The 27,157-nt window shown below is 42.9% G+C and overlaps 1 protein-coding gene across 4 annotated transcripts in view; it reads right to left on the bottom strand.

Annotated features, from left to right (window-relative positions):
- The window catches only part of nav3 (neuron navigator 3), a 210,625-nt gene that overhangs the window by 107,383 nt on the left and 76,085 nt on the right, over positions 1–27,157 (bottom strand). For all 4 annotated transcript variants that reach the window (XM_069156502.1, XM_069156503.1, XM_069156505.1 and 1 more), the window contains exons 4-6: positions 21,482–21,554; positions 13,761–13,935; positions 3,404–3,472 (exon numbers count right to left, since the gene is read on the bottom strand). In XM_069156502.1, the coding sequence (XP_069012603.1) occupies positions 3,404–3,472; positions 13,761–13,935; positions 21,482–21,554 (317 nt within the window). The remainder of the gene's footprint in view (positions 1–3,403; positions 3,473–13,760; positions 13,936–21,481; positions 21,555–27,157) is intronic.

Genomic DNA, 27,157 nt, shown 5'->3' with positions numbered 1-27,157 from the left:
TGTGTTCTGCAGTTCTTTAACCTGACGCTGTTTGACGTTTTCTTGGGATTTTTTTTACAAAAGAGGATGATGATTACTTTGCAATGTAAACGCGGTGAAAAGGACCGTGTTGGAGTGACAGCGCATATGATATAATGAGCGGAATTAAATGTGAGATATAGATTTGCTTCTATCATTTACAGTCCAAAGTCGCTAATGGAATAATTAGGTCACGAGCAAAAATGACCCTTCTGGTTAGAATGTTAACGATAAAGTGGACCCATGTCCAAAGAAGATGTGACGTGGATCAGGTTGTCAGAGTTTGCTCACAGGTGCGCACTATTTACCGTCGAGTTTGTTTTTCTAAATCCCGGCTGTCGCGCGGGGAGTGTCGCACGCCTTTTTCAGGTCCTGTTTTGTGTCAACGGTTATAAATGAGGCCCCACCTCTTTTTCTTCTCATTACTTTAGTTCTCACAACATCAACTTCTATTTGACTGTAAGGCATCTGGTTCAGCCCATCTGGCATCCACACCACCAGTCAAAGCCACATCAGGCTTATTAAAACGGCAGAAAGATGCCACAAGTCGGCAGGTGGCCAACACACTGACAAACATCCCCCCTGCTGCTAAGAAAATTAACCATACCTCCGTTTACTGTACGACACATCCTCTAAGGTGGAGTTGACAACACATTCATTTCTCTGGTAGAGAACTTTCCGTGTGTTGCTGTACTTTTTCAGGACACCAATACTTGCATTCATTTCTGTAATTATTCAAAATCAATGAGCAAAACAACACCGACATGAATGAGTGCAGACTTGATGTTTACTGTGATAGATTACACAACGAGAGGAAGTGTCAAGAGTCAGCTCGTTCAGTTCCTGCAAGAAAGTGAAAGCGAATGGCCATTTACAACTGAAATTCCAGCCCGGTTTCACGATGATGGCCAAACATAAAGCACTCCGCTTTTCGTGCCTCGGTGAGGAGAAATGTGACACTGACGCAGTACCTCATAGTGGACTGACAGGTGTATTACACACTTTGGTGTGATTCCGGCTTGGAGACAAATCTAAAATTGGATAGCAGGAATTCAAAAGTGGAGAGTAAAAATGTAAAGATACAGATACACGGTTTGCACTATAAATCAACTTTAAGGGCTGCTTCAAGGTAAAGAGTAGACACACAGGTGCGTTGGCCTAGAGCCAGGATGGTGGATGTAAGTGCTGAGCATGGGTGAGCTCAGGTGAAATGTAAAGCACCTGACCCTGGCTGTGTTAGGTTGTATTCACACCATTGGTGTTTGGATCAGTTTATTCAGAGTGTAAAGATCCTCTACTTCAGTTCTGGTCAGATGTCCTCGTGAAATCATGAATCAACCAAAAAAAAACCAACAAAAAAAAAACGCATGAAAAGCTTCTTGGTGACACGGCTTCTCATGCTCGGGAAGCAGAACATCACGAATGAAGCTGATGTTGATATGACTGGTGTGTGCATGTTGCCGTGACAATCAACAGACCAATCAACGAACAGCGTCAGTGACTTTAATGATGTTAAAGTCGAGCGTTCTCTTCTAAAGGTTGTGGCAGCGGTCGTCGGCCGGTTTCTGCACACACTGACAGGTTAAATGCTGCTCCACCAAAATCCACCAAGGAAACCAAACCTGTTGTCCTGGATCCAAGCTCCTATTTAGCCTTTTCCTAACCGTCACGCACAACACAGAAAGGTTTATATAGCAAAGAGCCCCGCTGTAACCAAAGGTAATGTGAGGCATGAAATTCAAAAGAATCAACAGTGAACGTGTTGGACTCTGTATGAGTGACTGTGGAAGTGATAAGGGCAGTTATTGCTGGTGTAAACAGGCTCCGGATAACGAGCCAATTGGCTCATAAATAGAGAGGAAAAACTCATAACTAAATCTCCACGACCTGGAGGGAAATGTTCTTCCCCACGTTCAGCGCAGAGCGAGAGAGACTTCAATTTATTTCAGTTTTTGAAATGGCTTAAGTTTCTTGCTTCGGGGGAAAGGAGAGGAGACAACTCACGGTGATTAAAAATAACTTCTCAGATGGCAAGAAAGCAATTAAACGTGGTAATCAGGCTTGTGTGAACGAAAATCAGATGCTTCCACTGTCAACCGCTCACTGACCTCTCGGAGAAGTGATTTGTTTGTGTTGTGCATGTGGATCTTCGTCTGCGTGCGGGATTTAAAGAGATATTTCTGCAGAGCGGCAGCCAGCGAGGTTTGTTGCTGTCGGTGATGTGAGAGGGCAGATTACCACCCATCGGGCTGGAACTGCTGGCTGCAGCATTTTTGCCATTGCTCAGTGGCGGCTGGAGAGGAATTTTTTGCCAACACGCTGGTTCCCACCGGCTCTGGGCTGGAACAAATGCTGCGAGCGTCAGACAGCTGAAGCGGGGTGTGTAGCGTTCGGTGTGTGTGGGGAGATTTCTGAATCTCACATGCCTTTGTATCTGTGTGGGTTTGGACACATTGCACACGTGCATTACGTGTATGTATGCCCATATCTGAGCATGCGTGTCAGATAACTTATGACTACAGCTGTATATGTGTGTGTGTGTGTGTGTGTGTGTGTAATAGGTTTACCAGCTCGCACGACACCTTTAGATTCCAGGCTTGTGGTTCGCTGACTACTAGCTGCAGCCTGCAGCTTGGCAATACAAAAAGTGTCATTATGATGCCTGCTAGCTCATTTAGCAGCAGCCTCTTTGCCAACATGTGTAAAAGGCTTATTCCCATGGGACACATTACAGCGAGCTGCACCTCTCAAGTAGTAAAAGCACTGAACTGAGAGCAGAGTAAACAAACTGAGTGAAAATTTTGCAAGGTAAATTTATTTTCCTGTGGCAACCTTTAAAAATTGCTTTTCAAATTATTAGCTGAACACCCAACATTTGCTTACTTGTGCAGTACTCGTATGGGCAAGCTTTAGGTCTTTACAGATCAGGGGTGCGACGAATAAATGACAATACTTGCTGCCAAATGTTCCGGATCAAAACTAAAACGATTCAAACCAGCAGCGATGCAAATCTGCAAGTTATTAAAAAAAAAAAAAAAAAAAAAGTTTGAACAGCTTCGTGTCAGCTTATCTGCAAATCAAACGGATAATATCTTTTTAAAATCAGTGCACGCTGCTTCCAGCTGCCACAGAAGAGCTGCTGCACCCTGCTGAAGAATCCTCAAATGCAACACTAAATCTCTATTAGGCGTTCTCGATCTGACCTCTGAACTCCCCGTGGGAACAACAGAGTATCAGGAAAGCACTGAGCAAAATACACAAATGTGCGAAGGCACAGGTGCACGAAAAAACAAGTGCCTTAAAGTGTAAAAGCCGTCTGGACAGTGTAAGAATCAGCCTTTGGAATAAAATTAAAGGAGTTGTAAGAAGTTTTTGCCATATTTACCTTGTGTTCTTCTTCTGTGGTGAACCTATTCCACTGTGGCCCGGAGGACTTGCATATCTTGCTGTGAGACTGAGGAGAGAGCAGAGAAGAAGAAGAAGAAGAAGGAGACAGCGTTAACAGAGTTAGACGTGCTGGAATTTTCTTAATCCATGTCTTAATGTAATAATGCGAGTGAGAGGAACTATTCAAGATAAGGGCACAGATAGACGGAGCGGGACCGAGAAGAAGAAGCATATGGTAAACACTGCAGCATGCCAGTGCATATTTCTTTGATTTTTCACATGATGGCTCGCACATGTTTGTTACCACACGCACATGACTCAGCCAATAACATCCCTCAATCCACTTACAGGGCTGCCGACATGAAACGGCCCGAAAAACGTTCACAAACTATTTAGCGGTGGCATCGTTTGAAGAAAGAAACCCCCCAAAAACACACAACGCACGAGGCCGAGGCGAAGCAAATGCCCACGGCAGCAGTCACACTGAGTCACTGACGGAGATGGGAATTACTGTACCGCTGGCTGTTACAGGCGGGCCTCGGCAGACGTCGTTAAAGGACTTGTAGAGGGGTGTGTTGGAACAGAGATATGCATTTAATGATCATGTGTGGGCCGACATCCTGTAAACAATGAAACATTATAGGTGGTGCTGTTTATTCCTGTGTGTGAAATGTGTGACTCTCAAACCATGTGAGTATTTGTCATGAACAACAACTTTGCCCCTCTAGCAACTCAACATATATTATTTTTTTAGCGCCGCTTATAGAAGCTGTGTTGCTAAAAGCGAGTAAAAAAAAAAAAAAAAAAAAGAACAGAAGAAAAAAACACAAAACAATGGTAAAAACTGTTGCTACTTTTCGACCCGGTTCAAAGGAAAATATAATTACAAATAAATAAACACAAAAAGGGGAAAAAAATGACAACAACAACAACAGATTCTAATATTATTTTTCTAATTGTATTGCATCTATGTCTGGACTATTCAAACTTAGCGGTCGTTGGAGGAGCATTTACGTGCTCAGTCAACTCTGAAGGGCTGACCAATCAGCAACAAGTGTTGGAGGTTAAGTGTGATGATGTTAAAGTCGGGCATTTTTTTCTAAAAGCAGTAGTAGAGCGGTGGAATTACGAACGGTTTTGCCCCACGCCGATTGGCTATAGCTTCCCCAATAGTTTCAAAATGAGCCCGAGGTCTACGCCCGGTAGGACGCAGTGACTGCAAACGACTCCCTATGGAGCGTAGCCAGACCCACCAAAAGGGTGAAATTCAATCACAGTTTCACGCTCTAGTAACGTCTCCTGTGTTCTGCGAGGTAAAATGACTGTTTTATTCAAAGGAGTCTGGTGGCTTTGAGGAGAGCGTTATAACATGCAGGTCCACATTTGAATAGGCTGTCTGTGTACAAGTTAAAGCAGTGAAAATATATTTAATATAGCATACACTTAGGCTGAAATGTTTCTGTACAACCTTTTTTAGGGTGGCTAAATTACGCGTTGCTGTCAACCCTATCTGAGCTTCCTTGCCTGCTTCTACAAACTTGGGATGTGCCGACCTCCATCTGCTCTACAGATAAGTACCTCATAAAACCCCTCTTCAAATATTCCAAACTATCCCTTTAACTCATGGACCGGCTAGCAACGGACAAAGTCCCCCTTCAGGTAGTTATAAAAACTACATCTCTGTCCTGACTGTTACACATTCCAAAAAGGCAAAATACGTTTACAAAAGACATAATTTCAACTAAATTCAGACTGGTAATCTTATCGTTACCTTTCACCGGCTGAACAGAGACAAAAACTTGAGTTATCCAATCAGTTCCTCTTGAGGATGGAGCCACAGAGCAGCGGTAGTTCAACAAGAAGTTTAGCAGTAAAACTCTCCTCTACAATGAACACGCCGAGCCGCCGAGCTGAGCTTCAGCTGCAAGTGACAGGAAGCAACAAACACCAGCAGTCTGTTTCCACGTCCGTCTTCTCTGACGACGGGGAACAACTTGTTCTCTGTTTTGTGTTTGTGGGCTGCTGGTTTGGCGTTGGTGAGTGAAAGTGGACAAGACAGACAATAAACTACCTATACTGGGTGATTGAATGACGCACTGCAGGCATCAAATCTTATTTTCTTCTCTTTGTGCCTTCGTGCAGCTCTCAACTTTGCATGAAACTGAATATGAACAAACGCCAACAGCTCTGCAGTTACACTTTTATATTGTGATATTTCAGGCACAGCTGAACCGTAAATAAAAATGTAAACATTTCAAGTGTAGCAGAAAAAGATGATTAGAAACCCCACAGTACATATTACACACCATTAGAGTAATAGAGAGGTATTACAGGGACCAGGGTTCAGTTCAAAACCAGGGGATGTTTTCACAAAGCTTTTTCAGACCAAAAGTTACTCCTATTCCAAGAAATTTCTTAGAATTGTGAGATTTTCTAAGAATTTCCCCTTAAAGTTAGGAGTAGATCCTTTTTGAAGTTTATTTTCCAATTAATGACGGATTATTTTCAGACGGACCGCCAGAAAACTAAAAAGAAGTGACTTTAGCTCATAAAACCGAGATAACTCGTGGAGAAATTTTATTGACTGAGAATTTTATGAGACTTGTTGAATGGGAGTCTATGGCGCCGGAGGCTTTTTAGAGCAGACCTCTACTGGTACCCGGTGGTATTGCAGTTTAAGGAACTTTCGCATCGGGCTCATTTTTCAGAGCCGAAAGTTACGTCCACTTTTATACACAGTCTGTGGGTCAATTTCATTTGAGACGCTCACTTCCCCCACTCAAAGCAATAGCACAGAAATGAAAGTGATCGCAGGGTAAAGATAGTTGGTAACTGGCTAAAGGCATGCAGTTAATTTTATTTCCACTGGATGTCACTGTCCATTTTGTGCCTATTATCATCGAGTGCATTTTTTTTTTTGGATGGACCAATCATTTTTTTTAAAAGATGTGTCCCACCTGGCAACGGGGTCGACCACACCTCCTCACTAAGATAAAGGTTTCTGTCCTTTCCTTGCTCAGAGTTACTCTGAGAAATTTCCTAAATCACCTCCAAGCTAAGACTCCTCGCTAAAAAAAATGATCTGGCTAAGTTAAGAGCTCTCTGAGAGAATCCTTACAGACTTTTATCCGAGCAGTTCCATAATATCTTGGCAGCCTAATATTTCTGCTTACATTTCTCTAATGCGAAGTACAGTGAAAACTGGACTCGTGGCAGAACTTTCAGGCCTTCCCGAGATGATTTCAGTCAATACACTGGACGTCATCGTTCTGTAGAATCAATCATTGAGCAGCAGCGAGGTCAAACTCTGAAGGAGTTGGACCTCGGAAGGTGCCGAGCAAAATTTAAATTTGTTTTCTTTCTCTCTTTCCTTCTCTTGGTTCACATCCTTTCTAACACACACATTTCTGTCTCTCTCTCTCTCTCACACACACACACACACACACACACACACACACACACACACACACACACACACACACACACACACACACACAATCTCTCTCGATTTACACCCCTTCCTCCGGGAACACTTTTAAACCACCTGTGATGATGAAATGCCGAGTCATTGTACATTTCTAATTGGCCTTGCAGGTTTTCACGACGCTGTGTTATGCTAACAAGCTCCGGAGCAGAGAGCAGCAGGCAATTACAGTGACAAGCACCTTTGTATCACGTTGATAATGAACTATATGATAGTTGACCTGTCAGTTAATGATGTCTGGTGACTAAATACGCTCCCCTTAACCTCACTGACACGCATATTCACACACCGTTTCATAGTGTGTTTTGTGAACGCTCTTTAGCGCACAGAAAAGACAAAGTGAGACAGAGATGAATGCATCCTGTCACACACTAAAAAGCTTTGTCAGCGTTTGTATTTTGTATAAGTGTTCAGCTTACATTCGTGCATTCCTCTTTAAGTAAACCTTTTGTCCTTTTGCTTGCTGTCTGTCGTTTCTCTCTTTGTGCACACGCTCAGTGCAGCAGAAGGCTGTTTGCACGGAGGAGGTTATCTTTAAAGGCGACAGAGGCCGCAGGAGATAAAGTGAGGTAAGTGCAGCCCAAAGTTACAGCAGGCTTTAGACAGTATATAAAAAAAAAAATGTGCTACACATTTTTTCCACCACGAGATCCATCCTCAGCCCCTCCACTCACATCCAACCATATAAAATGCAGTGAAACATGAAGGCAATGGTATTGTCCCAAGACTGGCATCCAACCCACAACATTTAACATGTTTCCAGGACGGAAAAAGAAACATCAGAACATCCAAAAATGCGCGTGTGTGTGTGTGTGTGTGTGTGTGTGTGTGTGTGTGTGTGTGTGTGTGTGTGTGTGTGTGTGTGTGGGAGGGAGCATACAGTCTGTCACTTTTGATCGAAAACAACACATGTCAACGAGGCCTCAGTTTAATAGGCCGAGACACTGCAGCGCGCATGCAGGCGATCCTGGCTGCCGTCGCTGTCCTGTTAAATGGGAGGAATATCAGTTTCAGCGCGATCGCAGCCGCAGCGCTGAGGTCGGACACAAGCCGATGGGTTTCGGACGCAGAACAGCAGGCGCTTGTGCACCCGGGGCCGCCGCGATGACAGCAGGTAATGAGATGCCTCTCGTCGGGGGTCCGATCTCTCCGACGAGGCCCCTTTCAAAGCAGCGTGACACTAGTACAAGCCTGGTTGCTCGCAGACACACACGAGAAGCCACGTTTGAGCCTGTGACACGATGAACTCGGCATCTACTTTATAACAACGCTGGTTATGTAGCAACTCCTAAGCAACAGGTTGCAGTAAGATGAGGAACTTGCTTGTATCCTGTAGTACCAACAAATAAACAAAGCTTAACAACGAAAGGAGGTCATTTGGGGCCGTCTGGAGGTTTAGGACGACCATTAACATCTAGTCTTCAAGTCCACGCGGGGACGTCTTCTGTAAGTCGTTCTCCTTCCCCCATGTTTCTGGTCATTTATTCCCTAATGGTTATTTGTTTAAGGCATAAAGTACCTTAGAATAGTTTGAAAACAACAACATGTAATTGGTCTTATGACCAATTTCTGACACCACTGGAGTTCAGGTTTGCTTATGTTTAGGTAACTAAAATAACTCGATTAAGATCAGGGAAAGAATGTCGTTAAAGGAAACCAACGAGGTGCAAACAGCAATAGTGTAAAAGCCAAACAACTTCGTGCAATATGCCACGCCATTATCTTTATGGCAACAAAATGTTCCAGAAAAACGTCAAAGGTTTTGAGTTATTTTGGTGTTTTTGGATTAAAACAGTCTGCAGGATATAGTAGAACATTAGATATTGCTGTAAAGTCACATTTCTAAAATGTATCATGCAGATACATATAAAAGGAACATAAAATTGAGGCTAACATTCATCTTAGTGATGGAGTAGGCATAATTAGTTTACCATACATGCAATACAAACTTGAGCTTTTATTGTGCAGTACCACATTCATCAAAATAGCCTTTGACAAAACTAACCAGTGACTTTAACTCTGACTTCTCAATGACAGTACACCCTAACAAATATGAAGAAATGACTCATATCCATATCTACGTCTTGACAGCCTAAAATGAAAAAGTACAAACTCAAAACGAAGCTTCATAAGTCTAGAAAAACAAACACAACACGTAGATTTACCAGTTCATGATGAGCTGACACTAATCCTTCCTCCTCATATCAATGTGTGACTTCCAAAGATCCAAACTCCGTCCACTACCACTCTCTCTCTCGCTCACACACACACACACACACACACACACACACACACACACACACACACACACACACCCTGCACGGAGCTACAACTGTACCTATGAGGGGAGTCAGTCCTGGCCAGGATGTTGGCTCTCCCATATGGTAAACGGCTCTTCCTGTCGCGAGACACGGCCGTGGGCAGGCGTGAGGAGCGCCAGACCAGGGGGTCGGCTTGTTCGCCCCGGGACATGTTGAATTAAAGAGGGAGGGTTTGTCTGTGCCTTGCCAGGCCTTCTGCAGCACTGACAGCCTCCCGCAGACTCCGGGCTGTTGCACTCTGTTCAATGGGGAGTTCCCCCTTACACACACACACACACACACACACACACACACACACACACACACACACACACACACACACACACACTCACTCATCTCATCTCATCTCCGGCCCCAGACACACCAGTGAAGCCCAGCAGGTGCTGTCTATAGAAAGCTCCCCATACCACAACTGTACATGAGTAGTGTGTGTGTGTGTGTGTGTGTGTGTGTGTGTGTGTGTGTGTGTGTGTGTGTGTGTGTTTGTCTGAGTGTAGATCTGAGAAATCTTTTGATAATAAAAAAAAACTGAACATTATTTTTCATTTCAAACATCCATTGTTCTGGCTTATCCCCTATTTCACGAAGTTAGTCAGACATGCTGAGTCTTGAGAGTCGACTGGAGCGAACAGCAACTCATTATTGTAGAAAATTAGATTTAAAAAAAATAGTTTTATGAACAGATTTAATTACATTTCACTGTTTAAAATTATGAATGAAAGGGAAAAGGAGGAAGCAAAAGGACATCACAAGTGTTGAGTATTATTTTTTTTATTTTAAAGCGAACAACTAACTTGTGCTCTGCTTACATGCTAATAAACTCAACATCCTACGGTCTAGATGCAACAATAAAGACACAACTATGGATTTAGTGAGTAACGTCAACGTGTCTTACATGTCTGGCTCTACATAAAATATATGTTTGAAATATTGAAGTTCACAAAAAAAAAAAAAAAAAAAAAAAATCACCCTTCAGACATCTGTCATGAATCTGTGATATTCACTGCAGCCCAGAAATGGAAGCTTTTGGTATTATTGTAAAATACCTGTAATAATAATAATAATAATCTGATTTACAGTATAAATGTTGGATTCAGTGATATGTTATTTGTGGAAAAAGCAAAAACAATATCAGAGCAACACTAAGCTAAAGTCTCAGCCCTATTGAGGTTACTTTCAATAAGGAAAGTTGTCATAGTGTCTCTTCACAGAGGGATTTCTCTTTGTTACTGACTAACACAGTAAAATGGTGCTTCATCTGACATTTTAGCTGGATGTGATTTATCTTTTTCTTGAGATGACATCATGTAAGTTAAAAGATGAGATTCCAAAGAGTTCAGGAGAAAATTAATCTAGTTTAAGAATCCAATTATCAAATCCAAATCCTTTTGACTCAATTATTAAATCTTTTGAGGTAATTTGTTTGGTGGGAAATGAAGATGTCATAGTTAAAAGATATTTTGTCACCGAGATAGCACATGTTGGTCCATGTCACAGCAATAGATTATTTTTCTGTGCAGAAGCATGTAGTGTTAGAAAGAGACAATCCGAGACACCGAGGGATCGTTGATGGAAGTAGTTTACCAATTTGGAAGTGGATGTAACTTCTAACTATACTGGAATCAAACCACATGTACTGTATGTTTCAGCACAGTTTCACGCCATAGCATGTAATACACCCCTCATTCTGGCGGAGGATCTCATGGCAGTAACACGTTTTGCCTTGTCTAAGCATGAAAAGTACACACACATATGACCAGGGTCTAAGAGGGGAGGTCAGACGGATCAAACCAAGGACTTTTATTAGGGGACCAGGGTTGAAGTATGTGAGACAGTGACATGGACTTCTCGGGGCAGCTGTGGCTCAGACGGTAGAGCAGATTAGTGCTGGCAGTTCGATTCCTGGGTCATCCTGTACTTATGCCAAAGTGTCCTTGGGCAAGACACTTAACCTGAACTGAACTGCTGGCAGGTGAGCACCTTGCACGGCAACTCTGCCACCAATGGGGTTTGAATTAGTGAATGGGAGGCAAACTGTAAAACACCGCTGAGGTAATAAAACGCAAATTACTTTTTACCTCCATAATAAGTGTGACGATATGAGAACAACCTTTTCTCTATCCGTTTCCTGACGTCTCTCCCTTTGGTTTCTCTCCTAAATTCATTCTCCACACCTCCAGCCTTCAGTTGGAGAGGGAGGCTGAATATCCCAGACGACCCCAAAAAACTCTCCGATTAATGGCTCTCTTTATCACAGACAGACATGGACTGATCCTCTGACCTCCACTGTGGCCTTCAGCATTCAGACATGATTAACTTATCAGCCCAGGGGAGTGACAGCGAGGGCTGAAGGTCTGTGTGGAAATTAACCGAAACACTTCACAGGGAACTTCCTGCAAATGGATTTATACATTCTTGGTCCTTAAATAACTCTCAGTCACATCCATGTGTTTCATGAAAGCTACAAACAGAAACTGGTGAAAAGTGCAGCCTTTGTAATGGCTGTGTGTGTGTGTGTGTGTGTGTGTGTGTGTGTGTGTGTGTGTGTGTGTGTGTGTGTGTGTTGATTTTGCATGTTTGCCAGACTGCACTGATGCAGCGGTGTGCCTCGAATACTTCATTGTTTGGCGTGTATGTGTATGTGAGCTCTCTCCACCTGTTGTGAAGGAGGAGGAGGGAGGGTGGAAATGGGCGGCAGCTGTGCCCCTAATAACCTCCCACACACACACTCACACACAATACACTGAACCCGTTGCTACCACCTCCTAAATCTTCCAAACAGACTCAGGCCGAAGCGCTTGACAGTATCATCTTACTCACAAACCCTGTCCGCAAGTGCCGAGACTAACTGCTCCTGTTGCGCTGATTTTATGCACACACACACACACACACACACACACACACACACACACACACACACACACACACACACACCACACACACACACACACACACACACACACACACACACACACACACAGCCGAACAGAGTGTCCGTGCAGTAACTTGATCCGGTGGGGGGAATGCTGCTCATGTGTGGCATGTCAGGCCTTCCTTCGGATGATCTTCTAAGGCCTGCTCCGTCTATTTACATCACATGACGACAGGCCTTCTTCCCTTTTACTGCCTTTTACTGCGCTGCTTCCTGTGTGCCAACACTTCTACTGTAGGATGGTGTATTCATATCATACTGTACCTCGAAATAAACACGAGCATCTTCATCTTAAAACACCGACAACTACCAAACTGAGGAAAGCTCTCCATCTATTAAACTGTGTAAAATGTCAAGATAATCAATTATTGCAGAAATCCTGTGTTTTCCCGACAGGAGACCATCGTCACAAACAAAATGACTTTTCCTAGACCTAATGTTTTGTTAGCCAGTGAACTTCTTTAGCAAGTTTTGTCTTTAGTCTTTTTGGTCAATTTTATACAGATATAATAATAATAATGATCAAAATTAAGTGAAAAAATGTCAAATTTTCTTGGGTGAGCAAATGCCCAAAACCCTCCAAATAGATGGACCTACGTCTTCCACAAACTTAGATAAAATACAACATTTTATATTTTTCTTTTATTACCCTTTTATTCACCTATTTACCAAACGCTGTCAGCTTTCGTACTGAAATGCTCTTTGTAAAATAAGATAACTTTGTTTTATTTGCGTAGATGAGAAGATCGATACCACCCTGACATCTTTTATTGATCAAAATGCAACAGTTAGCAACTACTTAGCTTAGCATAATGACCAGAAACAGGGGGAAACAGCTGGCCTTGCTTTGTCCAGACCATGAACTGTATATAAAATTGGTTGGAGCTTCTGTGTCTAAAAATTGAGGCCAGTGTGGATGTGCCTTAAAGTGTAATACCACTGAGGGACACTAGAGGATTACTCAAAAAAGGCTTTGGCTCCATAGACTCCCATTCAACTTTTCTAATGAAATACAAAGTCAGTAGTTTTTTTCCACAGATCATAATGGTGTCATTCGTTAAAGTGACTCCTTCTTTTGAGTTGGATTTTTCAAATTACAGGGAGTTAAATGACAGACTATTTAATTGAGTTGATTAATAAGTGTAACACATTGCTCACCTGTTAAACAGACGCAGGCTCACTGTGTAACACTGCTTCAGTGTTTCTTTTAAGCTAACTGTCTTTCAAATTGTACAGCAGACACACAGATGTGGTATCTCTCTTCTCATTCATGTCCACAGCGAATAAGCATATAAATACAATATGAGATTTCATTAAAAATGTAAGTCTAATGTAACTCCTCTCCTCTGCTGTAACCCAACTCAACTCGACACTGTCAAAACCTTCTCATGAAGCTGATGCGGCAAAATCAGAAACATCTTCTGTGAAGGTTGTTATTCATTTCCAACACCACTGAAAGGTGGTCAGATCCGTCAAATTTATGTTCACTGAAGCTCTAACTTGACCTAATTATGCATCCAAAAGCAATAAATCAGTTCCAACATGCAATCAAAACAGTAGCTGGTCAACTAATTCTGCACAAATTCACTGTAATACAACCATCTGGAGCTTCACATACCTGGACTGCATGTCTTGCGTCTTGAGGCTGCTGGCGGACGGTACGGTGCTGCTGGTCTGCTGGCTGAGCTCCACCAGGGACTGGTAGTACTGCTGCTGCTGCTGCTGCTGCTGCTTGTAGCGCGACAGGATGAAGAAGAGGCCCAGGATGCTCTTTAGGTTGCCATTCCTGATCTCTGCAGGGACAAAACGTGAAGAAAAACTGAAGGGTGGTAGTTACTGAGCAAGTCCGCCCATCATACGAGTTCGTCCTGCATCCCTGTCTTCCTGCAGCACGTAGTGATTTACAGCCTCACCCAGCATCCAGCCTCCAAGTAGAGCCAGTGCATTTTCTTGGAATAAAGTCATTTCTGCCAGTGAAAGTAGTGCTGAGCTTGTTTTTCATTTGTCTCGGAGTCCTGTGACGCTAAAGATAAATATTTTCCAGACCGTGTATCGTGACTTTCAAACACTATAAACCGAGCATATGTTGACTTCTTAGAAAATCTACTTGGGGAGAAGAGCTCAAGTGCAGCTGTTGCGCAGCAAGCATCAATTAACTGTAACTGAAGTAGATTATACACAGATATACTGTGTGTAGAGTTATAACATTTATAACTGTGTTTAGCATGAAGAACACTTTATATATATATATATATATATATATATATATATATATATATATATATATATATATATATATATATATATATATGAATGGGAACTGATACAGACTAAAGCATCTGCTAACACATGCAAACACATAGATGGGGAATTCAGGAGTGAAACTCAGTGTGGGAACTTCTGGTCTGGTGTAAAACTGGCAGAAGTCTGGTGGCCAAACAGCCCAAAATATAAAACAGAAAATTCATTTACAATTCTATTTTTGCGCCTTGAAATGAGGAACTGATAGTGTGTTTGCAGCTGCTGCCGGTGCAGTCCGGTGATGTTGATAGAGATGATACATTTCTGTGTATAGATAATGATGGAATCAGTGAAATGAAAGAGATAAAAAAAAAAAGAAGAATGAAAGCAGCTGCTGTGGATTTTAGTATCGAAATGAAAACGATAGCAGCATAAGAAAGATAAAACACGGTAATCCTAAATATATCCACGCAGAAAATGAAGGCAAAGGAGGTAAATGTATGACAATGAAAGAGATTGTATTCGTGTTCAGGGTATCAGATCTCTAAGAAAAGTGCGGCCCTGCAGACAGTTACTCCTTAAATATGCTGAGCTGGCAACAGACAGAAAACTCAGAATTGATGAGTAACTTTTTGTCTTTAGTGTTCATCTTATCCTCAACAGTTCCTGAGTTAATCTTAGACACTAGCCAAACAAATGCCTCTCTCACAGACTCCTGCACACGGCTGAGGTGGGATTCAGCAGTCGCAGAGGAGAAGGAATTGATCACTGTGGCTAACGCACCCATTTGTGAAATGGACTTTTTTGTTTCAAAGCCTCAGTGAGAGCTGGCACACACGGCGGCACGGGAAGGATGGCAGCGGCTGACGCAGGGCTTTTTACTCCATTTTTCAATCTGTTGAGAGTCAAACGATCTCCGCAGCCATCCATGGTTACGCTGTATTTGGAAGGCTGTGAAAGTTGGAGAAGATTAATCTCTTGGGGGTGTTTTCCATTTTCGAACACCCAGAGGCGGCAATTTATACCGCGGCCTTTGAGAGAGTCTGAGCAGCAGCGTTTTGTGGGCTTTAGGGAGAGAGACAATGTTGCCGATTCAGCCGAGCAAAGAGCTGCTGGGGACTGAAAAACTTTTGGAAAGTGGTAAACTGAAAAAAATACTGTGGAGGAGAAGAGGCTTAATAATACTTCATCAATCCCAAAAGAGAAGTTGCCCTCTGGGTCAGGGTCTGCAGTCCATTTGATATTTCTTAGTCAAGGAAACTTTAGCAAAGTGTAGGCACTGAGGTCACGTCAGCAACCAGACAGTTTGGCAACTTGTCCTGCAGCCCCAGAGCTCCAATACTACTGATTTCTGCAAAATTTATTCGAAAAGGTGTTCAGCTTTATGCACCAGCAGACCGTTAACTGACATGATAAGTGCCTTCAAGCCCTCTGGGTCAAGTCTTGAAGTCCCTTTATCAAATATTAGCTTTAAGTCCTCTAGTTTTGTTCATATATGCTGCAAATGCCAACATTAGTATATTTGATCGAATTTGGAGCTTGGTGCAGTTCAAGCAAAGACATTTTTTTACATATTGCAAAAAGACTGGAAGGAACAGGATGTTAAAAGGTACCAAGGAACCCATTCACACAATTTGTCCCACTAGAGGCGTATTTCTGGCCATAACTTCCATATGACAGAGCTTCAGTGTTTACAGCAGCGGTCTCCAACCTGTCACTCTCGAGCTACTACTAGGAACTCGTAGGAACAGAAGGTTGGAGACCCTTGTTTTACAGGATGGATCCATCATGCTGTCAATCAAACAGATAACAATATTATTTGATGTTGATTAATGTAAAACTCCCATAATGTGTTTTGTTGCACCATTTTCCAGTTTCTGAAGGTTTTGGGAGAGGCTGCGATGGAGAAAAAGAAAGCTGGATTCCACGAGGCGGCGGCATCACCTGAGTAACGCTCCCATTAGACAGTTTTGCCAGCGGTAGACAGCCGTTTCATCTGCTGCACGCGGGAGGACTCTTGCCGCTCTGGAGCAGCGGGAGGATAAGGGTTGCTGGTTGGCTCACGCTCAATGAAAATGTGCCTTTGCTTCTGGGGGCCTTTAAAGTGGTTGATGTGGTTTCATTCAGTCTTTTTTTTTTTTTTTTATCTTATTAGGGAAGGTTTGTATTTCATGAGTCACAGAGGACTTTGGAGGAGGTGAAGTAGAAGCTGTAGTGAGGTTACACAAGACAAAAGGAGAGACAAATATTGCGTGAGCACTGAAGGACTCTACATTCAGTCTTTACCTACTTAATCAACCTTTCAGGGTTTAATCGAGGACAGTACTTGTCCAGTGAGGGTTTCTTCTCCTCTAAAACCTTGTTATGTATTTGTTCCTGCTGTTGCCATTGATTTCCTTAAATAAGCTTCTTTTGAATTCCTTTGTTTTATAATTTCCCAACTTAGTTTTCTACTTTTACATTTTGTTTTCTAGCGCATTCAAATTACACATTCAGACATTTTTAACAGCCAGAAGGAGTAGAAAGTACACAACACTAAAACTAAAAGTCTTATCCACACCGCTGTCCTCACGTTGTGCTCAGAGAACAAGTGTGCACGCCTCGCTGATCCACTACAGATGAGGGTTTAAGGGCACCAATGAAAACATGCACCCAATGAGATCAAACAAGACAGACTTTATTATGGTTAGCAGGTCAAACTGTAGGTCACCCGCTCAACAACCAATAAGAGCCTGTTCTGCTCGGGTCTCCGAGAGGCTTTAATGACCTGCTGTAAGGACCCCTCACTGAAAACCATTATCAGCTGCAGGAAATCTGTTTCAGGTCTTTACACCTGCTTTTAAGGTCTGGAAATGGTAGACTGAACTTCCGGCAGATAATTATCACATTTCAGGTTGTAAAACGTGTTTATGTCGTCGGTTTGATTGATTTTCTGTCCAAAGGGGGTCAAGTGTGAGCGAGAGGTTTAGTAGGTGGACTTTTTGCCTTTATGACACGGCTAACTCGTGATACTGTGTGACTTTGTGAGTTTGAACTAATGCAGAGCGGCGCTTCCTGCTAAATGTTCACGGTGGCAATGCTAACATGCTGATGTTTAGAAGGTATCATGTTTAACGTGTTCTTCATATTAGTTTCTTTGGTAAGAATGCAAAAAACTTAACCACTAGCAATAAAGTACAGTTGACTACTGTGTTAGTTATCTGGTCATAAACTAAAGTATTAGACAATTGAAAAAATGTACCCAATGAGTAAAAGTGAAGGACCACCGAAGTGATTAAATTTCATCCTCATGAGGACTTTAATGTTTTCACCAGTGTTACGTTCTCCCTCCTTTGCTGGTCAAGGCGTGTACCTGGCTGCTCCTACATGCCTGTTTCTCTCTCCTCAGCTGTGCCTGATTGGCTGATGGGAGTGGAGCCAATAAAGGAGAAGCATGAACTGACTGTCTCCCTGCGTTCCAAATCGCATACTATTTATTTCTACTTTTAGTCCGTACTACAGCTTCCCTTCAAAAGTATGTACGGTAGCATGTAGTATGTATACAATTGGGACATGCTGCTATCATAAAAATGTATCTTGAACTTTGACCCACTTTGTCGTATCCACCGCAATCCGTAGCGTGACGTTTGTAGTAAAAAGAAAAAGTATGTGATTTGGAACGAGTACGCTTCCTTTTAACGACTCTTCTTCTTCTTCTTCTTCTTCTTCTTCTTTTTCTTGTGGGCAGAGCATTAGTGCCACCAATTGTCTCGGCAGCTGAAGCGATGTGACGTATCTTCCGTCGTGCAAAGGATTGTGGGTCTGAACAGCCAGAGTAGCATGCCGGCCTGCCTACTGCAAAATACGACCGGATGTAGTAGAACATCCTGGTACTTTTGACATCCTATGTATGGGGACATACTAAATCTTTTTCTAGCATAGTAAATAGTCTGGTAGGATGGATATTGGAACGCTAGGTCTCTCTCTCTCTCTCTCTTTCATCTTGCAGCAGTTGCCATGTTGCTTGGCAGGGATCTGGAGTACTTGTATGGCTGTTTTCTTGTTGTTTCTAATGGGTTCGGATGGATTTTGTTCTGTTGGGTTTAGTTTTGTGGTTTCCTGAGGTTAGAGGGGAGACACCAGTTCTGACGGCCCAGTGTGGGTTAGACTTGGTGATCTCCCCTGTTTTTGTTCATTTTGGCCCGCTCCTCAGCAATTTGTTTCTTTGTGGCAGATTGATATTATGTTTGTTACTATTTTTGCTTGGAAATAAAACTTCTTTTTTGGATGCAAACTGAGTTTGGCTTTTGGTCATGTTAGACCTTGGCTGCCGTAACAACCAGATTTTGCTGTAATCCAGGCAATGTTGTTGAGACGTTTTATTTAAAACCACTAAATTTAACCTCAGCAGTCATGAGCATTCACCCTCTGGGAGCAACGACTGTCTATACTAAACTTTGTCCCAATCCATCATCGTTCAGATATTTTGCTGCATAAAAAATAACTTTGACCTGCTGCTGCTATTCGATGTAAAATGAGGGAATCACCAAATCGTTATGACTCGTCTTCTAGGAACTTTAAATGTCTAGCAATTTCATGGCAATCCAGCAGTACTTGTTGGAGCTATATGGTGTAAATAATGATCACAAAAATACAGTGAAGAGCATGTTTTTCACTTCAGGCCACACAACTTAATTCTGGGTCGTTTTTTTAAAGTCTCATCCAGTTTCTGATTAACTGGGTTTTAATCGGTAGTCCTCCTCAGCCCTTCTCCTCTGTAGCATTGATTTCTTTTCATGAATGGAAAAACTAGCCATGGACTTGATTTCATTATGACCTATAACCTCCTTCAGTGGAAACGTCTGCAGGGGAACCAAAGCGCCCTTCAATCGCATGAGTTTTTTCCGGAACTTGGGTTTACAGCCTCCCACCAGTGAGATGCAAGGCGACTTCTGGAGAGCTTATTAGTATAAGTAGGTTCTAGGCTCCTGTATGCACATCAAACATTCCACTTTATTTTTTATTCCCACGCCTTGTAAAAACATAATAAAGACGGCATATGCCAGGAAAGCCCTGGGCTGATTCAATTAGACATGAGCGGGCAGACATGGCAGCACATGCACAGTAGAAGAGGGAAAGATGAACCGGGCGAAGGCAGTGATGAAATGCATCAGCAACAGCGATGAACAGGGTAACTTAATAGCCCATATATTTACAGAGCCGCTTTGAAATTCCAGGCCCAGTGAGTCACTTTGCTGGTCTTAGTGCTGTGGTTGGGGGGGTCACCGGATTTAGAGCTGTCGGTCAGTGTGTCAGGCTGGCAGACTATTTCTGCTGCTGCAGAGGTTAAGCTCACCTCAGAAACAACAGGGGGCCTGGGAGAGCACAGGTCCTCAGTAACAGCTGCTGGAATCATTGAGAAGTGCTGGTGAATGTGCGTTCGCACTTGAACTTGAGCACATGGGCATTTTTTTTCAACGCCACAGACAAAATTTACAAGAAAAAGTTTTGTTTTCTTAAAGAGTAAAAGCTTTTATGAATATGCTACCGATGTGACGACGTTTTGAGTGAGAAATGAAGTGTTGCTTGAAGGACTGACTTCATTCATGAGCTAAGAAAATAGTGCGAAAAAGACATTGTCACAGAGCTGGATTCTTAACTAATAAAAGTCTGACATTATGAAGAACACGTGGTGCAACATGCAGATACATGATGGCAACAATCTCCTCCCCACATTAAGATATGCTCCACCTTCTATTACCTCTGTTTCTACGGTGCATCAGATTTCTGCAACGGGTGTCCAAATGGTGCCCATCACTGGATGTAATGCTACTTTAAGCATGTGTTGCGTCGTCTAGTGATACTCTATCAGTCGTCATTTCAAAAGTGTACTTGAACTTTAAATACTCAGAGATGTGATCAAGGCCATAAATTATTTATTCATTCATCTTAGGCCTCTAAATCCTGGAGAAATTGTAGACTATTATTTCTCCAACTCCTTAAAATAGTGGTATATTAAGATATACAATGTGTCCCTATTTCTCCACATTCAGTAAATATTGACAGAGTATTTTGTCTGTAAAGTAATTTAAAGTGCCTTCATATTTGCTCTATTGAAGGTTCCAGAAAACACTATTGTTTTTCACTGCGCTGTGGGGAACTCATGTAAAATGCAGGTGGTGATAAGGAGCGCCACAGAGGCTCTGACCATCTACACAATGATTGTAAAATCTAGGATCATCTGCAATCAAACACCACAAGGCGTGAACATTCAAGATATAAAAAGGGGAATCCTTGGGGATGTGGTCAGAGGTGCTTTTCACGGAAACCAAGTCACAGATTTGCCGTACTGTCTTTTGATAAGCAGTAAATCTTACATTGTATTAATCTCCGTTGGCCTGATAGTTTTCTTGTCTCACTTATTTGTTAAAATTTACTTAAATCTTTACGAACTGCTAAAGAATATATATTTTGTAAGAATCCGAAGACTACAGGCCCACCTGAAGATGTTTTGACACAACAATCACCCTTAAGACTTTACATGCTGCTCCGGTTGGATTCATTGAGGAACTTTGAGGGAACCTTCGGTTGCTCTCATGGAGTCAGAATCAAATACAAAATGGAACCATAACATATCTCTTGGAATTTAACTGTACTTTTAACCCTGGACTTGTGAAACGGTGTTTGCTTGTTGTTGAATTTGGAAGAGCTCTGCTGTCGTGGCTGTCATGTATGCCATGTACCCTGATGGTCTGGAGGCAAATCCCTCTCTGCAGCTTTTATCCTCCCACAATCCACTCTGATGCTCTGATGATTGCCTCCACTGCCTTAGTGAGAGCTGGAGATGGAGAAACCGTGCGCCATGTTATGATACCAGCGCGATAAATTCCATTGCTGTGAAGTATAACAGTATGTCTTGGAAATAGGCTTTCACCAGTTTTCTGAAGACGTTTGGTACTGTTAAGAAATGGAAAGCTACCCGCAGAGAGTCGGGTGCTGCCGGAGCCTTTTGAATTTTCCAGGTCTAGAAAATTAAGTGAGATACAACAGACAGATCCCTCTTCTCCTCCGTGGGTTCAATGAAGAGGCCTCGAGTTGTGTGTTGTGCATTCTTCTTACCTTCTGCTGAGAGCCCTTGTACATTCACTCCTCTGGCGTCCAGGAAACTGAGGCAGGCGTCCACATTCTCGATCTGTGGACGAGACGGCGGACGGTCAGCACAAAGGACAGACGCAGCCAGAATGTCACGATACTTAAGATTCAATGAACCTAAATGTCTCGGGGCAGAGGCCTCGGAAGGATGCCGCACATCAGCGTTATTATCCATAAAGCACGTCATTGTGCGCTCATTACCCGACCCCCGCACAACCCTGGGACCCGGCTGCATAACATACTGACTGCAGTGTGCCGGCACCTACTCACAACGCCACGTACACACATTCACACAACTGAATGTACACGCGATGGCAGCCAGTGATAGAAACACAAACCCAATCCGACGCAGTCACACACTCACACAACAACATTTTTTTTTTAGTGAAAGCGCGCACACACACACGTACAGTAGACACACTTCCACATTCATGTGCCCATAAACACGGGTGTGAAGGTCAGCGTGTCCCACTTGACGCCTGTCGATGTAGTCAACAACTGCCACCGACGTAAACTAGTATCAGTTTCACAAAGACCCACTGAGTTGGCAATTATTCGGGGGATTTCTGTCTTCCTTGACAGCCCGCTAACGGGTGGCTTCATTAGCACGGTGGCGGGCCGCCAGAACCCCTCAGGGGGTCTTTTATGACGAGGTCAAAGGTCAAAGTGCTCTGCTGCAGTGCAGTGTGTCAGGGCCACATAAAGGGCAGGCTGGCCGACTCAGCCAGACATCCGGCGGGCAATGATGATTCATTGCCCCCCCCACCCCAGCTCTCTTCATCTAACTCTTTCTCTGTATCTTTATTTTAATGTTCACTTATTCAGTTATTCAGTTTGTTAGCAAAAGGGAGACTTTGCAGAGCAAGAATATTGAGTCATATCTGCTCACAGGCTGTTTGAATACTGACTGATTCTTCTCTTTGTCCCACTGAGCAGTAAAATATTGTCTTCAATGGGTCAATAATACGTCTTTAAGAGTACAAAAAGAACCTGGAACGTGTATTGTGGAGTCATTATATGCTTCAACATATTCATGATAAATGAATTAATATCACAAATAATCTGAGAAGAACCTGCTGCAGTTACAACGTGATGAACAAAGGACCAATCTTTTCCTGTTTTACTGTCAAAACAAATCATTTGTTGAATCTTATGATCTTGACATTGATTCTTTCATTCATTCAACCTTTAATCCACCTCCAGGAATCATTAAGAGGATGCCGTCATTGTCAATGACGTGAAGAAAGTTACTGTTTAATTTAAACATAATTTAACTAGTCTTAGAACTAATTTTGAAGGAAACCTCATCGACTACAAAGTCTTTTTCATCGCCGATCTCCACGTTCCCATAATACAACCACGTCTCCAGCTACGAGCTTCGGACCCAAAGGCACCTCCAAAGTAGTTGTTGAAGAACAGCAGCTCCCTGCCAGCCCGTCACTTTCTCTGGTCCCGCTGAGACGTTTATACGACTTGTATCAACAGGGAGACCTGTTGGACAAGTATTCACACACAAAGCTTCTCCATCTGCCCGGCACAACTCACAACCTCCCACTCATCGACACCGCACTCATTTCTCCCAGCAGGCACCAAATCCCCCCCCAGCCCCCCACTCCACACACACACACACACACACACACACACACACACACACACACACACACACACACACACACACACACACACACACACACGTGGGCTTCCATAACCTCTCCCCACATGCTGCACATGCAGACGGACACATACGTGCCCCGGCGCTCGCTCGTTAGATTATATCCCACATGCACTCTCAGAAGTTGGAGACATGTGTGCCGAGCAGCATTTGTGAACGCTCGTTACTTCAGTCTTAATCAGTTACAGTTCTCCAATTTTTATGTCCGGCAGAATAAAGTCACAGATGATATGTAATCAACAACGTTTGCATGGCAGCAGCCATTTTTTTTTTATCAACAGGCTACTTAATTAGGCTCATTCAGTAGCAAATATTTACAACACAGAGGCCGCGCTGAAGCACTTTGCGTCTGTTCCACAGGCGCAGAGTGTTTACGAGTGTGTTTGAAGGCTGGTTTTAATAGCTGATGAAGACAAAACGGAGCGAACTCATAAACCCGCAGTAAATCTCTTCAGTCGGAGACAGGTCTGTGCCTGTTTTTAAAAGGAGTACCAGCATCAGTAGAGAAACCTGCGTCTTCCTCCGAGCCTTCATGCGACGCTATTCAGCCAGAAATTCTGAGGCTTTCAGACCAAACCGCTGTTTGTTTTTAGTCGGCATTACCTCTAACATGACGTAAACAGGCGGAATAATGATTGAAGGCGTTGATGACGGCTCGGGCATTAATGCTCCGCGGGGCTCTGACGGTGTTTAACTGCTAGTTTGGTGGGCGGTTTGGCTTTGTAGCATCCTGTAACAGCTTCGAGAGAGAAACCGACATCATTTATTTTTCCAACGCAGGGCTGGCATCAGGCGGAGCCGCAGGAGCCATTAGACGCAAATTTGAAGAGAGAGGGCATTTTGATGAGGCACACTTCACCGGATCACGAAGCGCTTAAAGCAGGAAGGAAGGGAGCGCGTGTTGTGGAGTGACAGGAGGGCACATGTGCAACAAGCCTGGCAAGAATAATGAGGGATGAGGGATGGTGGGGGGGGGAGGGCTGTTAAAGTTTCTGTGATAATCAGTTTCAATTGAACTTTGCTTCATTTACAGAACCACACTGCAAATCAAAATCTCACATTGCAGCTAACAGGCAGCAGAGCGGAGAGGAGTCTGCTTGATGGCTGAATCACACAGGGGTGGAGGATTAAACTGCACTTAGATAAAGGAAAAAGACTGAAGAAACCAACTGAGAGGGCACTTAAAATATATGCATAAGTCTCAGAGGACTAAAATTGCTAAATAGGCAGAAAATATTGACATAAGCATGAGCTATTTGTCATTGAAAGTTGGCTGTATTGATTTTCATTCCCACCAGGAGTTATTTTGTGATTGTTTCGATCAAAAATACTTGATTTTGCAGCGGATTTTCTTTAAAAATGTCAACAAATATGTAATCACTTCCTTTGATAATAATCGTGCTGCACATCACAGAAATATTTAAGTTCTAATCTTCTTATATTTATCTACAGAACTTAGAAAACCAAGGGGCTAAAAGTAAAAAAAAAAAAAAAAATCATAAATACGACATAGTATAGCTTTACAGAATAGAAAACAACCACTACATCAGCTGTCAAAATAAGAGCTCTAGATGCTGTTTAATTCATGAAGGAAATCAGGTGCATTTTTTCAGCTGTCAGACAAACAACAAAACAGACTGATATTTGAATAAGAGCCCTGATTCGAACTATTGTCTGGGATGAGCTGGCCTTATTACCGTTGTACGAGCCATGGTGATGATATCATGACCAAAGGTCTGTGATTGTGAATGTTCACAGTGTTTATCAACACGGTATCTGCTCATCCAAACCACAGCACACAGTAGGGACTCATTTGGTTGGTTACACTCTGACACCAGCCCTGGATCGCGCCACAGTGTGTAATACACCTGTCAGTTCACCAGATGATACCGTAGTCAGTGTCACGTTTTACCTCGCCAAGGCGTGAAGAGTACACGTTTGTTTGATCAGGGTCAGAGATGGAGGTCCGAAGACCGAGCAGGTAGGAGGTTACGATTGGTTGGATGGAACAAACAAAGGATGTTCACTCGGACGATCGGCGTTTAAGTATGCGAGAAAACAAAACTCAATGTGAAACACAAGATAGATGCATAATGTAACGTACTTGTGCGTTTCAGTGAAACTAAATCAATATTTTCCAAAAATAAATATGGTGGTGAGGAGAGTATTTGCATTAGTCGTGTCAATGGGTCTTGCCCCATCATCAATGGTCTTCATCATCTAATATCAGTGGTGGATGCAGTGCTGTCATATCATACGAGCTCCTCATCGATGTAAGTATGTGTTCATATAAAAATCAACAACAAATACTTTTACTTGAGTCCATTTTGGCTTGCACTTTTTAAACTAAGTGACAATCGCAGAAGAAGCCGAGCGGCTGTCTTTTAAGGGTTTCTTTCTTCCATTAAATGACTGAACTGAAAAATCACATTTATTAGTGCTCTTTGTAAAAATGAGATTCATCTTTTCTTCTGAGTGTACTTTAAATTCACTTTTAGTCAACGCTGCTGCCTTTCTCCAGTACATTAGTACATTCACTTACTCTTTCCACTCCAATAAGACTTGGTGAGCCACAAAATGAGACACTGGCTACATCTGCATGTTTGCAGCTTAATTCCCTCAAGTCCCCTCCCGCCTGTGAAAAGTGTGCTGGGGCCTCTCGAAAGCTATCAAGTGACTGATGTATGATGGCTGGAATTGGAAAGTGTTATCCCGTAGATGCAACTGTCAAATATGAATCAGCCAACACCTCAATTACCACTTCCTACGGGACGGAAAACAACCTCCTTGTAGACGGGACTGGAAAAGCAGGCGTTAGCGCTTCGTAGCGCGGCGCGTGAGCACCGCTTAATAATTGAAGGGTTTTACTCAAAATGCAACATATTCACTGGAAAATACAAGCCACCATAAATCCCTAAGTCAGTTTTTAGAAAAATACAGATGACTACAGCTTCACAAACAGAGGTATTTTGTGAGTAAGTCTTGAGCCGATTCCGCCTGACCTCGTTTTTCTTTTTAATCAGTTTTATTATGAACTTCAGGATTATTTTCGGAATGCTGTCAATTACCCACATTAAAACAGAGCTTTAATTCCTGGCCTGATGTTTGGAGACTGGATCACCAGTGGGGTCATGCTCAGTCATGCGTTTTATGTGCGTGTTCCTCAACAACTACAACAAGAAAGAGCTTCTTGGCTCTTACAGCTTGTTTTCAGACTCGAGACTCGAGGCCGAAATCAAAGTCTAGTGATGAGTCAGGTGAATCCAAATAAATCCTTCAAGTACAAATCAGCGTGTCATCTTCCTAAGCCTTCCTCCCAGCAGATCAACAGCGACACCAGAAAAAATTAATAGTTTTGCCTCTGAAATCGCTGCATCAAAGTTTGCTTTTTTAAATGTTTTTTCTGTCATTTGGCACACGTTGCAGGATGTTGAGAGGATGGATACACGCTTTTTGTACCTATTAATTCCTCTTGGCACTTGAAAGCTGATGAGGCAGAGCGCATCTCTCATGCGGAGGCGATGCTATAGCCGGGATGGTTTTTACAGCCAGAATACACTTTATTAATCACTGCTGGTGAGCTGCTTTGAAATCCAATCGTTTGTATGGACACAAAGCCAAAATCCCTCTGTTTTCTGCAGCTGAGTTGTAGCCCAAAGGTTTTGAAACTAGAATGTTAGAATTATTTTTTTTTTTTCCTCTCCCAACAATAGCAAAGACATGAAGGACATGGCAGCTCAGTGCGCGTCACGACACTGTCAAGATTTGCAGCCGCCCGGCCTTCCTTCTACCAAACAAAGCGGTTCTCTCATTGACCGTGACCTCTGCATCAACTCCTCTCTTCAGATGGTGCGGCTCTGACACTTGTGCCTCCACCGGTCTCGTCCTCAACAGTCCACTGATTCCTCTTTCACCCTGCTCCTGTCACCGTGGACGCATCTGAACCAGACAGCCACTGACAGACGATGAAT

The sequence above is a fragment of the Embiotoca jacksoni genome, unplaced genomic scaffold (genome assembly GCF_022577435.1).
Source record: "Embiotoca jacksoni isolate LCO1_2020_lvr unplaced genomic scaffold, fEmbJac1.0.p SCAF_21, whole genome shotgun sequence".
Taxonomy (NCBI): domain Eukaryota; kingdom Metazoa; phylum Chordata; class Actinopteri; family Embiotocidae; genus Embiotoca; species Embiotoca jacksoni.
The sequence above is the reverse complement of the archived record's forward strand: the minus strand, read 5'-3'. Positions and strand labels throughout refer to the sequence as shown.